General features: G+C 42.2%; 1 protein-coding gene across 1 annotated transcript; it reads right to left on the reverse strand.

The window, feature by feature from the left end:
- Positions 1 to 3,006: 3,006 nt before the first annotated feature.
- Positions 3,007 to 4,985, reverse strand: LOC128262042 (juvenile hormone esterase). The gene is made up of 4 exons (XM_052996065.1): positions 4,075 to 4,985; positions 3,809 to 4,022; positions 3,303 to 3,756; positions 3,007 to 3,251 (listed from the first exon to the last, which is right to left on the reverse strand). Exons 1-4 carry the CDS (start codon positions 4,963 to 4,965, stop codon positions 3,065 to 3,067), a joined length of 1,746 nt encoding a protein of 581 aa, XP_052852025.1. The 5' UTR covers positions 4,966 to 4,985; the 3' UTR covers positions 3,007 to 3,064.
- Positions 4,986 to 13,624: the final 8,639 nt, after the last annotated feature.

Raw genomic sequence — 13,624 nt, forward strand, 5'->3', positions numbered from 1 at the left:
TTTATGTGAGCTATTATATAGACGAAGGGTTAAGCATAATGGCCTTCAAAGGTGAAAAACAAAAATTTTAAATTTATTTCAGATTGAAAAAGTATTTATTTTGATTGTATTATTATTAATTTTATTTTGCATATATTATTTAACAGTGAGATCTTTAATTACTTATTAAGAATTTAATATTTTTATAGCAAATAAAATTTTCAAAACAGAATTGGAGTCAATAAATGAATCAATTTGTTACCAAACTTTAATGCTTATTTAATTTCCCAATAATTGCATAGCAGTTAAGAAAATATTTAAAGATCAACAAGAAATTATATAAATTTTCGAGAGTTTGCTTAAAACCATATAAGGGGCTAAACTTTCATATTAACATAAACTTGATTTATTTAAAATACATACATACGAAGTTTCTTAGTTCGTTTCTTAGTTTTTATAAAGCCTGTAAGACTTCATTATTCGAACCTATTTTGGCAGATGGCAAGTTCGTGCTATGTATTTTAGTCTAAAGTCAGTCCGAGTCCTCTAACTTTTGCCAACCCACTGGCACCTCACCCACTGCCCATCTGGCTTCCCACACCCACTGGTCGGTGGAAATATGTCAATGCCTCCCCATCCGCTGAACTTAACCCAATAAATGCCTGGCATTGCTTTGGCTTTCGGTCGAACACAGGCTGCCAAGTGACTCATAAATTGTGGAGTGCCAGGCACTTGGATACATCGCTGGATAAAGAGGGCAGCAGAGCAGGGGAGTAGTGTGGTGGACATAGGTGGACACTTTCTGGATGCAACAGTTGTAGATGTTGCAGTTGCAACTTCAGCTGCTGCTGCTGCTGCTGCTGCTGCCTCTGTCGTTGTTGTTGCTATTGTTATTTATGAGTTTTGTGATGTTTGTGCAAATTTTTCTATGTAAGAGAGAGGACAACGTTCGCGACCGGATCGCCTTTGTTTTGGCCTTTTCTTGTGCAGCTTCGAACTGTGTCTTCGAACTGGGGCTTATCGCGCGTCAATTGCCAGACAACTTCATTGCCTGGCCGCAGCTCGCCGAGATTCCTGCGCACTGATGTTGACAGCAGGAGTTCCAAGCACGCGTCTTGGGTATTTTCTTGGGGACTTGGGAAAACCACAGACGCAGTAGAAGTGCCAGCTTTGCGGTGCCTGCAATCTAATTACATTTTGTGGGCAAGCAAGCGCAGCGCAAAATTCAACAGCTATTTGAGCGATTTCCATCAGTCAATAAAACCTGGCCATGGCCAAAACTCCTCGAGAGTTGCCAGTCGCAGCAGGAAACGCAGACACCTCTCAGGCTTAGGCTCAGGCTCAGGCTATGGCTCTGACTCTGACTCTGACTCCGGCTATAGACCCCATCTGATATGATTTGGACCCTGGGGGCCTGGGGATTGGGTCTGCAGCGCTCTCACAACTTTATTTGCGCTTTGGCAGTTCGCGGAAATCGAAATCTGCTGCGACGCTTGGCCCCTTGTCCAAATATTTCGTTGGAAATTGGAATGCCACAATCCCACAAACAACCTACCACTCCCCCCTAGAAACTTTTCTCCTTTTTTTTCAGTTTTGTAATTTTTTTTTGGTTTTTTTTGCATCTAACAAATTATGGCACACAGACAGCATATGCTCTCATTGTCGATCTCGATGGCTGATCTCTTTCGGGCTCCGCTGACAAGCGAAACAATTAAAACTAAAGTGGAAACGATCAAAATGAGCAACCCCGACATGCATTGATCTATGGCCATGCAGACCGCATTCGGTTGCCTTGCAATTTGCATAAATTAATATATTAAAGTTTTCCAACTGGTAGCACCCCCGCAGGACCTTTGGTCAAACAACGAGGATGTGGCGTGACTCATGACGGACTTTTCAATTGCCAATTGGAAGGATGGTATATGGTAGATGGTACAATAGATGGTAGTTGATGGTAGATGGGTGGTTGGATCGGGAGCGTCATGTGTTGCCTGCTATGCTAATGAGCGGAGGGCAGGACACGAGCCACTCGAATTGGACGACTCCGCTTCTGACATTGTCATGCTCTGGAGCGTAACCAAACTCCGATAAGAGCAATAAAAACGAAAATACGAATACATTTGTGAGCGACCCACTAACGGCCAAGTGGATGAGGCCAAGCTCGACATCACAGATGTGCGGTGGCAGCAATTGAGACTTCTGCGGAGGTGGTCTGCACTTAAATTAATTCTTAAAAAGAACATCAAAATAATTCCATAAGAATGTATTGAGCAGATTTATATGCCTTTATTGGGCAACCAAATTTATTTACGAAATATTCTTACTTAAATATTAATATTACTTTGACAATGTGACCAAATTAGTATTTATTAACTAATAAAAAAACATAAAAAAAGTAAAACCATCAGTGAGTTTCAGAATTAAACCAAAATTAAATTCAAAATTTTAAAATAAATTCAAAGAATATTCTTTTATTGATTAGTTGCAAAATAAATTACTTTTAGGGATTTTTGTGTCAGGGTGTAATAACTTTTGACGCCTCAAAGAAGAAAGACTTATATATATATATACTATACATGATCAACAAAATATAAGTACCCATAACTCATAATAAAATTTATAATCAAATGTAAGTTATTTTATTTTATATTACAGTTCAGAAAAGGTTGATAATGAAGAAATATAACTTATTGGTGATATAAACATTGTTGCATACAATGTTGATCAAAGCTTTAAATATATTTGAATTTTTTTTTTCGGAACATAATTTGCCTTGTCTACCACCTCAAATTTCTCACAGTGCCTTAGCATGGCACGCGATCGACGACAACCCATAATGCACGACACGTAGAGCTGTTATCGGGTGCCGACTGTCGTATAATATATGCACCCACACAGCGATGACACGAAGACCCAAAACAACTTTCGGAGGGAGGCTCATCAAATTGGAGAGTTGAGAATATGCCAATTGGCTTGTCACTTGGCAACTGAACAGCGGAAAAATAAAACAAAGCGAAGCAATTTAAATAAATATGCCTAGTGGCTTGTATTTGAAAAGTACAGTTGTGCCCAAAAGCACCACCCCCTAAACCTCCTTGGTCTGACGACGCCAGTTGAGGGGGAAGAGGCGTTTCCAGATCTCGTAGCGCTCGGCATTGAGGTTCTCCTGCAGAGTAAGTTGCTTTCCGATATCCAAGTAGTAGCGTTTCTTGAAGCTAAAAGGACGCCAACGAATATCCCTCAGGGCCAAATCAGTGGGCTTATTGGGATCGCTGAAATAGTTACCCTTTAGTCGGGAACTTAATTGCACTTAATTTAATTACCCCTTGTAAGCAAAGGCGGAAAACATTCGCACCATAACGTCCACCATGCGAAACTCTTCATCATCTTCTGTAAACATACGGCTGATCGAGGGTTCCACAAACAGATACATCAGATCGTCGTGGTGAACCACCCCGTAGGGCGCATCTTCCGGATAATAAATGTGACTTCTGGCACCCTGATACGCGAATCGATAGTAGTAAACCTTCGCCGACCTGGCAGCCAGATGCACAAAACGATGGATTCCAAAACCGGTCAGAGCATCCGAGTAGAGATTGGACAAAACCTCCAGCGAGCGATTGGCATCGATGGGCTGCTCCTGGAAGTAGTGATTCCTCAGCTCCTGGCTTATGTTGCCCACTCGTGGATCACTCTCGTTGTACATAAAGAACACAGGAGCCAGGGACTCGAAATTTTCATTCAGGGCACTCAACAAAGAAGGGCTTTGGAGGATGGCTAAAAAGGATATATATGTTAAATAGAATTCTAAAGCTTGAAGGTAACATACACAAGGCTGGTCCCACAAACTCGTCCTTGGTCATCCCCGTTATAATGGGCACTTTCATAAAGTCATCGTTTTGATAGCTTCTTATAGGATCCTCTATCAAAAAGCGTTCCTGCCCAAAATCCGGTTCTATGACAGGCTTCCACAAAATCAAAGGATTGTTTCGGTCAAACTCAAACATTTTTGGCAAGGTGTTGGCATACTCCAGGTAGTGTTTCTACAAATTATAATAGTTATAAAACCCAAATAGAGCTACTTAAAAAGCTTACTCCTCTCAGACAGTCCACCATTTCGGTGACGTTCTCCGTGTGACAATGGAGCAGCGTGGCCTGCTTGGTGCCCACATCCATCTGGTGATCGGGCAGTGACCACTGACCCGTGACAGCTCCACTCATCACGATGGCCTTGTGAAAGAGACCCCTCGACATGGGCGAGACCATGTGCAGGGTCACAGCCAACGCACCAGCTCCATAGCCCAGGAGGGTAATGGAAGTGGGGTCTCCTCCGAAGCGCGATATGTGCAACTTGACCCAGCGGAGGAGCTGCACCTGGTCCTTGAGGCCCATGTTTCCCGGAGCCTCCTTGCTACCGGTGGCCAGGAAGCCCAGCGATCCCAGGCGGTAGTTAAAGGTGACCAGCACCAGGCGGCGATCCATGAAGTACTGGGGCCCAGCGAAATTCTTGCTCTGACCGGACAAGGAGTAGAATCCCCCAGGATGGATAAACACGATCACGGGCCTTCGCACATTCGGCTGCGATTCGCTGGGCAGCTCCTTGGTGTATATGTTAACCCGCAGGCAATCCTCGCTGACATCGCTACTAATGAGTCCCATCTGCGGACACTTGGGGCCATCGAAGGTGGCGTCCAGGACATCAAACCACTGCTCCACCGGTTCTGGTGGCTGGAAACGAAGACGATCCACCGGTGGCTTGGCATACGGAATGCCACGAAAGGCGTAGAAATTGCGACCCGATTGCGAGGTCAGAATGGTGCCACGGATCTTGCCCAGGGCTGTGGTGATGACCAGGTCCGAGAGCTCCTTGTTGTACCCAATGGGGTCGTCCTCATCGGGTACAGCCTTGCCCAGATCCTCCTCAGTGTCCGCCTGGACAGAAATAAGCCCACAGAGGAGCAGAACGCATCCGCAGAGACGCCACATTCTGCAAAAGCTCCACACGCGACACTGTGCCGCCTGGCTCATCAGATCCCGGCTTTTATAGCCCCCGTTCTGGCTGGGATTATGTCACATAAAGTGCTGCAATTGATGCGATTCCACTGGGACACTGACATTGGGCGTTCGCCGTCGCGTTTGCGATCGCGATCTCTTCCCATATCGAATTGCAAGTTCGGTTCGTAGTTAGCGGTAGTCCATAAATAACCCACCGCCGACCACTCTTCCCACACACACCCATCTCAGAGGTATCCCGACGGCCCACGCTTATCTTGGTGTTCTTGGTCCGCTCCAATTTTCCCACGTGAACTTGTTTGCGTGCCGGCAGCTTATTAGATTAGGTGTGCGCCGGAACACCCTGCCATAACCCCGGCTTAACCTCGGCGACCTTACCCTAAAAATTAGAGCCGAAAAGCGATCCTTAAATGCCCGCTAATGGCGTTTAATGGTGAGCACAAAAGGTGCGCAAGTCATAAACTTTGGCGAGGGCACATCCCCTGAGATATCGCCGATGAAGTGTGTTAAGAGTGCCCATTGTGCCGACTTCTATGTTTCTTCCGCTCCCTCAAGTCACCTTCCCTTTTCCTTTTCCTTCTACTCAGTACTGTGTGCCAGATCAGACAAAGGCGTGCTAATTGGATTTATATTGGTCTCTCGGATGTGAGGGACCTGGTAGCTGCTTCTGGCCAAGGGTCTATGCCCAGGCAGTGTGAAAATGCTTTGTTTTCCACTCTCTGACAAAGTAATCCAATAAATATACTCCCATCTTCAATGGAAACCAAAGACGCGAGAGGGAAACTATTTTCAACATCCCTTGAAATATGTTTCATAATTATAAGGGTTCCAAACGAGTGTACTTCTCACTTATTGGGTTGTAAAAAGTTTGTAATTGAAAAAACTAAAGATCTGTAAGCTTGGTAACGAACGAACTCTATAATTTTAAAATTCTATTCTAAATTTAAAATATTCATAAAATTTGACCCTTTTTTAAATATTCATAGCTAATAAAAGCTGGAATTCTAAAACTTTTTCTGCTTTTCTAAAAAGATTTTTAAAACTGGTAAGGTTTAATTTGTTCGTTTTTAAAATATTCGTAGCCAGTAAAGCTTAAATTTTACAACTTCTCCTGCTTTCTAGAAAGATTTTGAAGACTGATAAAGTTTAAATTTGTCCCTTTTTCAAATATTCATAGCTAATAAAAGCTGGAATTTAAAAACTTTTTCTGCTTTTCTAGAAAGATTTTTATAACTGGTAGTTGTCACTGAAGCAAGTAAAAACTTAACTCCACAAACAAAACTTTAATTCTTCAAAGCCAAACATTTTTTAAACCGAAAAACAAAGTTTTTTAATAATCATTTATTTATTTTTTTTTATTTATTTTGGGACCTATTAAAAATACTTTTGTTTTATTGTTTAATTAATCTAATTAATTCGTAAAACCGATTACAAATAAAATTTTTTTAAGGTGTAAGTAAATTATGTGAATTTTAGTTTGTCTTGGGCTTTAATAGCTTTTGTGCCTAGCACCTGTAAGTTCACTTTCGATGCTTTTTAATAAGAAATATATTTTCCGCAGGGGCTAAAAACTTTCAAAGACCACAAGCAACTGCAAACAGAGTTGTGAAGCGAAAATTGATGACTCTAGCGGCCAGCAGCTGAAGAGGAATTCTTCTGGATCTGAGGATCACGTAGAGGTGACATCTCCCGGGCTCCTTGGGCGTTGTTTTGTAATTCTGTGGTCGTCGTCGTCGTCGTCGTCGTCTCCGTCGTCATCGTGCCTCGCATTACCAGGTAATTGTAACGTCAGCCCAGGCACGGGCTCGGCAGGTGGCACAAAGCCAGAAAAAACAGACGCCTTCGAGTGCCCGACGCTAATGACACCAAACACCAAACACCATACACCACACAGCACACACCACACACACCATACAGCAACTGAAACGAAGATGATGTCTTGCCATGCGCCACAGGATGTGTCTGTGGCTCTGAAGATTTCCGAGGGCGGGGTGTGAGATGTGGGGTTCGAGGTGTGAAGTGTGCAATTGCCCTCGGGCCATGGATCTCCTGCCGAGCGAATAGCCAAGGAAATCTCAAGACGACCCGTGGTTATTTTGTATGATTTTCCTTATAAAAATGTTAGGCTCTTAATTTACACTCTGATTTAATTACTAGACATTTAGCGAAGTGACTTGTGTGGGCTGCAGTCCGAAGTACCTGGAAAACACTGATAGTAATCAATATGGAAAACACCGATAGCAATCAGTATGGAAAGCATAGATGGCAATCAGTGAGGAATTCGAAAGAGGGCTAAAAATTGGCAAGCATCGCTGTCAAAAGGTATAATTTATTAGCCCGAAATTAGCATCGAATTCTGTTTTGGAAGTGATGCTATTCACCGGGCCAACCCTCACCTCCCCTCCGGTAAATGTGCATTGACTAATGAAACGTTTGCCATGGTCGCAGTGTCGAGTGTCCTGCTGACGAGGTCGTTCTGGGCCAAATGATTCAAGTTATTTATGGCCCACAAAATCGTGGTGGCTGCTGCTCTCTTCATTGTTTCGTTGTTTTGGTTGTTTACCTACTGTTTTTGGTCCCACAAATTCCACATAAAAATTGCCAAATATTTCGCTATGCCTTTTGCGTGTCCCGTTTGATTACTATTATTTGCCTGGTGTGTCCGCTGCTAATTTGAATGCGATAATACGCCCGCGATTCTGTTGTTAATTAGTGGGATTTGTTTAGGTGGTTTTTATTATGATTCCGATGGAGCCTCCGCAGCAGGCACGCGACAAAAAGGTGCAACAATTTATGCGGGAATGGCAAGCGAATATAGTGCATCAAATTGCATGATAGATTTGGTAGGGACAACAAAATTTATTAAAATTTAGGGGATAGTTAAACATTCCATTTCAATTCAACGAAGTTGAAGCTGTGATATTGAAAATTTTTTTTTTTTATTTTTACATCATATTTTAAAAAAATAAAAATAATCTTGCAACTGAAATAACATGACTCTAAAATAAAGCTCGATGCCATTCAAAAGTATTTAGGAGCACATTTATGCAAAAAAGTAAATGAGTTTAATATAAAAAGGCGCCAATTAAAAAAAAATATTTTTAATAAACTTTCCGGAATTGGTGACTCAATTATCTGTTATGAAATAAAGGTTTCTTATCTTTTACACAACAAATTTTAAAGAACAGTTGCCTGTTTAATTAAAAAGAACAGTATGACTTATTTGAATTAATTTTAGGGGGATTGTTGCCTCTTTTGCCACCTTCTTGTTAGCACCCGTCTAACAATGTCCCTGAACAATGCAATTTAAATATCCATTAGGCAGCACTGCCTGCCAAAACAGCTGCCCCGACTGATGAACTGACTGACTGACTGACTGACTGTCCGATATCAATCACTCCCCTGAATCCGAAGTCCTGCCATGGAATCCGCATATGCAAAAAGATGCGCACAATCCGCAGCAGAAATAATCGGGACGACATAAACAGCAATCTGGGGGGAAACGGTAAAAACTGTCAAAGGCAATTGTCAGTGGCTTTGTTTGGACTCGAAGGGGAAGTACCAGCCGCTGGAATGAGTGATTGATCATGCAGGGAGGGAGGGAGGTAGGGTGAGAGGGAGGGGATCAATACATCAATTTCGAGTGGGCTGAGACCGATGCCCAAATGCCCAAATGCCCAAATGATCGTGGGAGTTTCTTGTTGTGTATCTTTCAGTTTGCACCTTTTCGAAATGGGGCTTTCGCTGAATGCCGAGCACGTGCTGGAGCCCCAGGCCCGTGGGCACTTAAATCTCCAAGTGTCGTCTAGTCAGAGCAACTGAAGCAGCCAAACACGGGAAAGGGAAAGGGAAAGGGAAGGGGCAGACAGTGGTGGTAAGGAGCCGAGCCAAGGACCAGCATAACTCGGGGCCAGAAGAAGTGCAGCTGTTGGACTGGCGGCTTGCCGCAGTCTTAGCCACTTCCTCTTCGTGGTCTGCTTGAGAAAAGGTGCTCGGGGAGTGGGGCCAAGTGAACCCGTGCCATTCCATCTACGTGCCCTGCATCCACACGCCCATAATTTCCGAAACCAAATTAATTGTTGTTATTATTTACTTTGGTTCGCTCTGCGCCGCTTCCACCTGTTACCTGTAACCAGTTACCAGTTACCCAGTTACACTAATTGAATATCAATATTCTGATTCCGCTGACTGCACGCAGCACTTTTCATTTCTATAATCCCCCATTGATGGGCAGATAAGTTAGGCTCAAGCTCATGCTCAAGCTCATGCCATAATCATAATCGTAATCATAATCGTAATCTTAATCGTAATCATAATCGTAATTAACCTAAACGGTTATGCGGACCGTTCACTTCTTGGCGTCTTCGATTCTCAATCCCCGTTTCCCGATCCCATCCAGCTGTTCTTGAGGCAGGTCAAGTCGTGCGTGCCGCTGTCGTCTGGTTTTCAGTTTGGGACTGGGGTCTCACTTGGTCTGTGATCGGTGATCGGGGATCGGGGATCGGGGATTCAGAATCTCAACGGGATGGAATGGAATGGGATGATTTGATTACCGCCGCATGCGGGATGTTGGTCAGAGATTTCTCGGTTCGCAATTGCGACTGTTTTGTGGGCCATCTGCTGCTGTGCCGCCTTTCTGGTCCACTAAACGAAATCGAAATCTAAATCAACAATCCAGTTAGGCTCTCATCACCTCCCAGCTAGTCGGCGGAGCTTATCGGGGCTTATCTTATCGCAGTATCTGGGACACAGGAGCAATGGCTTTTAATTAATGGGCTTTAGATAAAGAGTTTGGTCAGCACAAGGACAAGGACAGAGACCCACTCTAAAAACAAAAGATAGTTTTTAAACTAAAAGACGTTGTCTAAAATCTTGATAAACATTATTTAAATTTTTTCTTGGATTACGCTTAACTTTAACCAACCTTAAGGTGTTTATACAGTGAATTATAAACCATTAATATTTTTTTTATTATATTTAATGTACATGTATTTTAAGAATACACACACAAAAAATTCATATCGTTCCGCTGAATATTCTCGAAGCAACACGCAATTTTTAAAAGACGTATTAAAGTATTTTGAATGTACAAGTACGAACTTTGAACGCGTTTTTCTGAAAATGGTGGTTTTTCTCAATATTACCTGAAAACGGCTAAACTGATAATTCTTAAATTTTAGCACGAGTTTTTTAAAAATGTTATGATGTAATTAATCAATAATAATTAATAAACAATTGAAGGCCGAAATTTTGTCCTCCCAACTGTATATAACCCCATAACTCATTTCGTTGAGCAGACTAAAAGGCAATTTATTTCGATGAATTTTGCTTTTCTAAGCATGCCACTAGACCCACTCATTACGCTTTTTCAATTTAAATATATTACTATTTATTATTTTTTTATTATTCTTTAAGAATGGTCAACCAATTTTAGACTATCTTTGCATATAATTTTTAATTTCTTTAATTTGCCTTTTTAAGCAAACAGAGAAAACAGTATGTTTAATAAATCTTAATTTCTATACAGAATTCAGAATCAAGTACATTGTTATATGATTTCTTTTGAAAAATATTTAAAATTTTATTTTACTTTTCATACTTTTTTTTCATACTTTTTTCTTTAAGGCCTTTTGATTTTATTCTAACACTTTTTTTATACCTGGCAGTAATGCAGAAACTAATATGTATCCGCTAGTTGGATCTTTATTGTAATTGGTGATTGAAACCAAAGTAAATTGATTCGGCTTGAAATTTGCACACTTCCACAATAAAACTTTCCATAATGGCTGTGTTTAGATGCAGCCTTTTTTCCACCTGTGAATAAAGCTGTAAGGAAACCGCTAAGGGCCGCAGGCATCTAACTGCAAATGCAAGTATCCATCAATTGCTTCGATTCGATCCCATTATGAGGGTCGAGTTCCTTGACATGCCACTGCCGCAGTGGTCGGCCCCCAATCAAGCTGCTCATGAGCAGAGCACATTAGGGCCGGAATGGTATCCCGCCCCAGGCTCATTATGCAAACAATAAATTGGGAGGAGGGGAGGGTTGGGGGGGTGACAGGAGGAGGACTACGATCGCTGGCAGGAGCCAACTACGCCGCATTGATTACGCCGCGAATGTGCCGAATTTTCAACAGTCCATTTAGCTGATTAAAGTGTAGGACAGCGCGACTCCGGCAGCGATGCGATTTCAGGTAATTTGGGTGATGAGGAAATGGCAGGGTCTTTAAGCACCTCCGGTGCGAAAATTACAGTCCACACTCTGCGTAATATTGGCACCTTACATTGGACCCATCATACATTGGACCACATTCGGGACTCGCTACTTTTGATATCTTCCTCTTTGGCGTTTTTTTGTGTGGCTTTTGATTGTTCTGTTAGGCGAAAGAAGTCATAAAATTAAATTTATGGGTCATAATTTTACGATCAAAAGTAATTCGGCCGGGCGGATGGCTTGTCATGGGGCTTGGGGCCATCGAAGCATTCCACCCTTGTAATTGGGTTCTAATCGAGCTCATTTATAAGACCACGGCTCCAAGAGGGCCATTAGCATTGGCCTAACACGTCGAGGGCTCCCCAGACATTTGTCAAAATCTCTCAAAAATCAATTCCTCTTGTTCGCGTTAGTGTTGTTTCGGTATTTTTGTGGGTGATGTGAGTGGATATCAATCAGTCAATAGGCAATAGGCAATAGGCAAAACGTTAATCCGTCGTACCATGGCTGTGTGATGAGCTTTGCTCTAGGGTCTATTAGCGGACCTCCCAGCGTGACGGCCAATTAATTGCGTAAATGGAAAAATTGCCTTCGGTCTTTGTCTTTGCTGGGTGCCACAAAAGTCACACTTCACTGTGGTCCGAGATACGGCTACAGTCGAAGAAACATTTTGTGGGAATGTGTCAACAATCGAGTATATCTGTGCAGACGCCATAGGGGTCATCAATATTTACAGTCATTCTTAATTGGGGTAAGCTATGATTGCAGTTGTCCCTAGAGCTTTTTGGAGTTGCAGCTGTTTAAGTTAGTTAAAATATTATGGTCTTCAAATTATTTTTTGAATTATAATACATAAATAGAAACTCAGTTGCCTTCAAAAACATAATTGAAGCTTAAGTGCGTTAATAAATAAGTGTTAATACTTTTTAATAATAATTCATAAATAGAAACTCAGTTTCCTTCAAAAGCATGATTGAAGCCCTAAAAGCGTATAAAATATGTTAAAACATGTAGTACTGGGCTAAAGCCAATAAATACAAAAAAAGGCGAAAAAGATTATATTAAAATAACAAACATTGTATCTTCAAGCTTGAAATTTTAACCACTTCTTCAAGTGCACCTCACCAAATTAATTATTAATATTTTTAGGTCGAAAGCTCGGAAATCCATTACACTGTACACCAGTTTTTATTTATTTTAACAGATCGATGATTAATTTGATGCGCCAAAAACCAAATTATGGAATATTTTGGAAATACAATGAGCCCCGGGTGGAGGCCCCAATGACAGGCCCTTCTTGTGGAACAGCTGGAGCTTGGCGCTCTCGGAGCACGCGCTCATTAGAGGGCCGCCCGATCCCAGCGTGACTCTGGATCTATGACTTCGAGGTGGGACTTGGACTGGGACCACACCGGGTGTGTGTACCTACATTAAACTACGCATGCTTATAAAATAATGTTGGGCAATTAATTGCGAAAACGCCAAGCAGCTGCTAGACGGCACAGCGAGCCAAGCCAGATCGAGATATACACTCGGGTAAACTGTTTAGCTAGTTGTAAAATTGTGAATGTTTCTACCACTATGTGGTATATGGTATGTGGTACGTGTATTTGTCACCCGTATCATTTGCTGTGGAGCGTTAAGGCGACAACAGCGGCAGCGGAGGGGCAAATGGCCAGCAGCAGCAGCAGTGCACCGTAGTACGCGTAGTTACGCGTCTCCAGGCCCAATCCCGTATATCTGGGGTCCAATCCCCTCCTGCCCTTTTTAATTACAAATAGAGTCACAGTGGATGAGCAGCGGCAGTGGCAGTGGCAGTGGCAGCGGCAGCAACAGTTGCCACTGGTCGCTGTTTCCATTTTTGTTACCATTTACATTTCCTGTCAACGGCACTCACAATTTTCACTTTAACGCCTATTTGCTCCTCCATTTCTTTTTATTTTCCCCCTGTTAAATTGCTCTTCTTGGTCTGTTAATTGTGTGTGTGTATGTGTGTGTGTGTGAGTGTGTTTGTGTGTGCTACCAAGTGGACGCATAAATTGTATTTTATTTTTTGTGGCCTGTAACTTTGGCCCAAATGGCGATGCGGGCTGATCAGGTGAAAACAAAAGACGCAGCAAGCATTAGGCCCAAAGTACCCCCGACCCCCTGAAATTCACCCCTTGGCTGATCTGGCCCTGATATTGTGGCCACTTGTGTATTCTCATGTTGTGGTTCCTAATAAACTTAACTTACTTTTAAGTCAACGACCAAAGGAAAGTAGCTTTGGATGGGGAGCAGAGGAAGAAGAGTTCTGCAAAAGATATGAAAATATTACTAATATTTAACAACTTTCTGTGCAATAAATAATTGGATATAGAGTTCATTATCTTTTTATAACATAGATTCCAATTATTGAAGAAAAAAAACAATAATTAT

Source organism: Drosophila gunungcola, unplaced genomic scaffold (genome assembly GCF_025200985.1).
Source record: "Drosophila gunungcola strain Sukarami unplaced genomic scaffold, Dgunungcola_SK_2 000001F, whole genome shotgun sequence".
NCBI lineage: Eukaryota > Metazoa > Arthropoda > Insecta > Diptera > Drosophilidae > Drosophila > Drosophila gunungcola.

Bases quoted from the DNA above. Each gene is read 5' to 3' on its own strand.
- LOC128262042 (XM_052996065.1), bottom strand. From the start codon at position 4,965: ATGTGGCGTCTCTGCGGATGCGTTCTGCTCCTCTGTGGGCTTATTTCT. The intron at 3,757-3,808 runs GTATGTTACCTT...TATCCTTTTTAG, and splicing joins GTTTGTGGGACCAGCCTTGT to CCATCCTCCAAAGCCCTTCT. The intron at 3,252-3,302 runs GTAATTAAATTA...TAACTATTTCAG, and splicing joins TCCGCCTTTGCTTACAAGGG to CGATCCCAATAAGCCCACTG.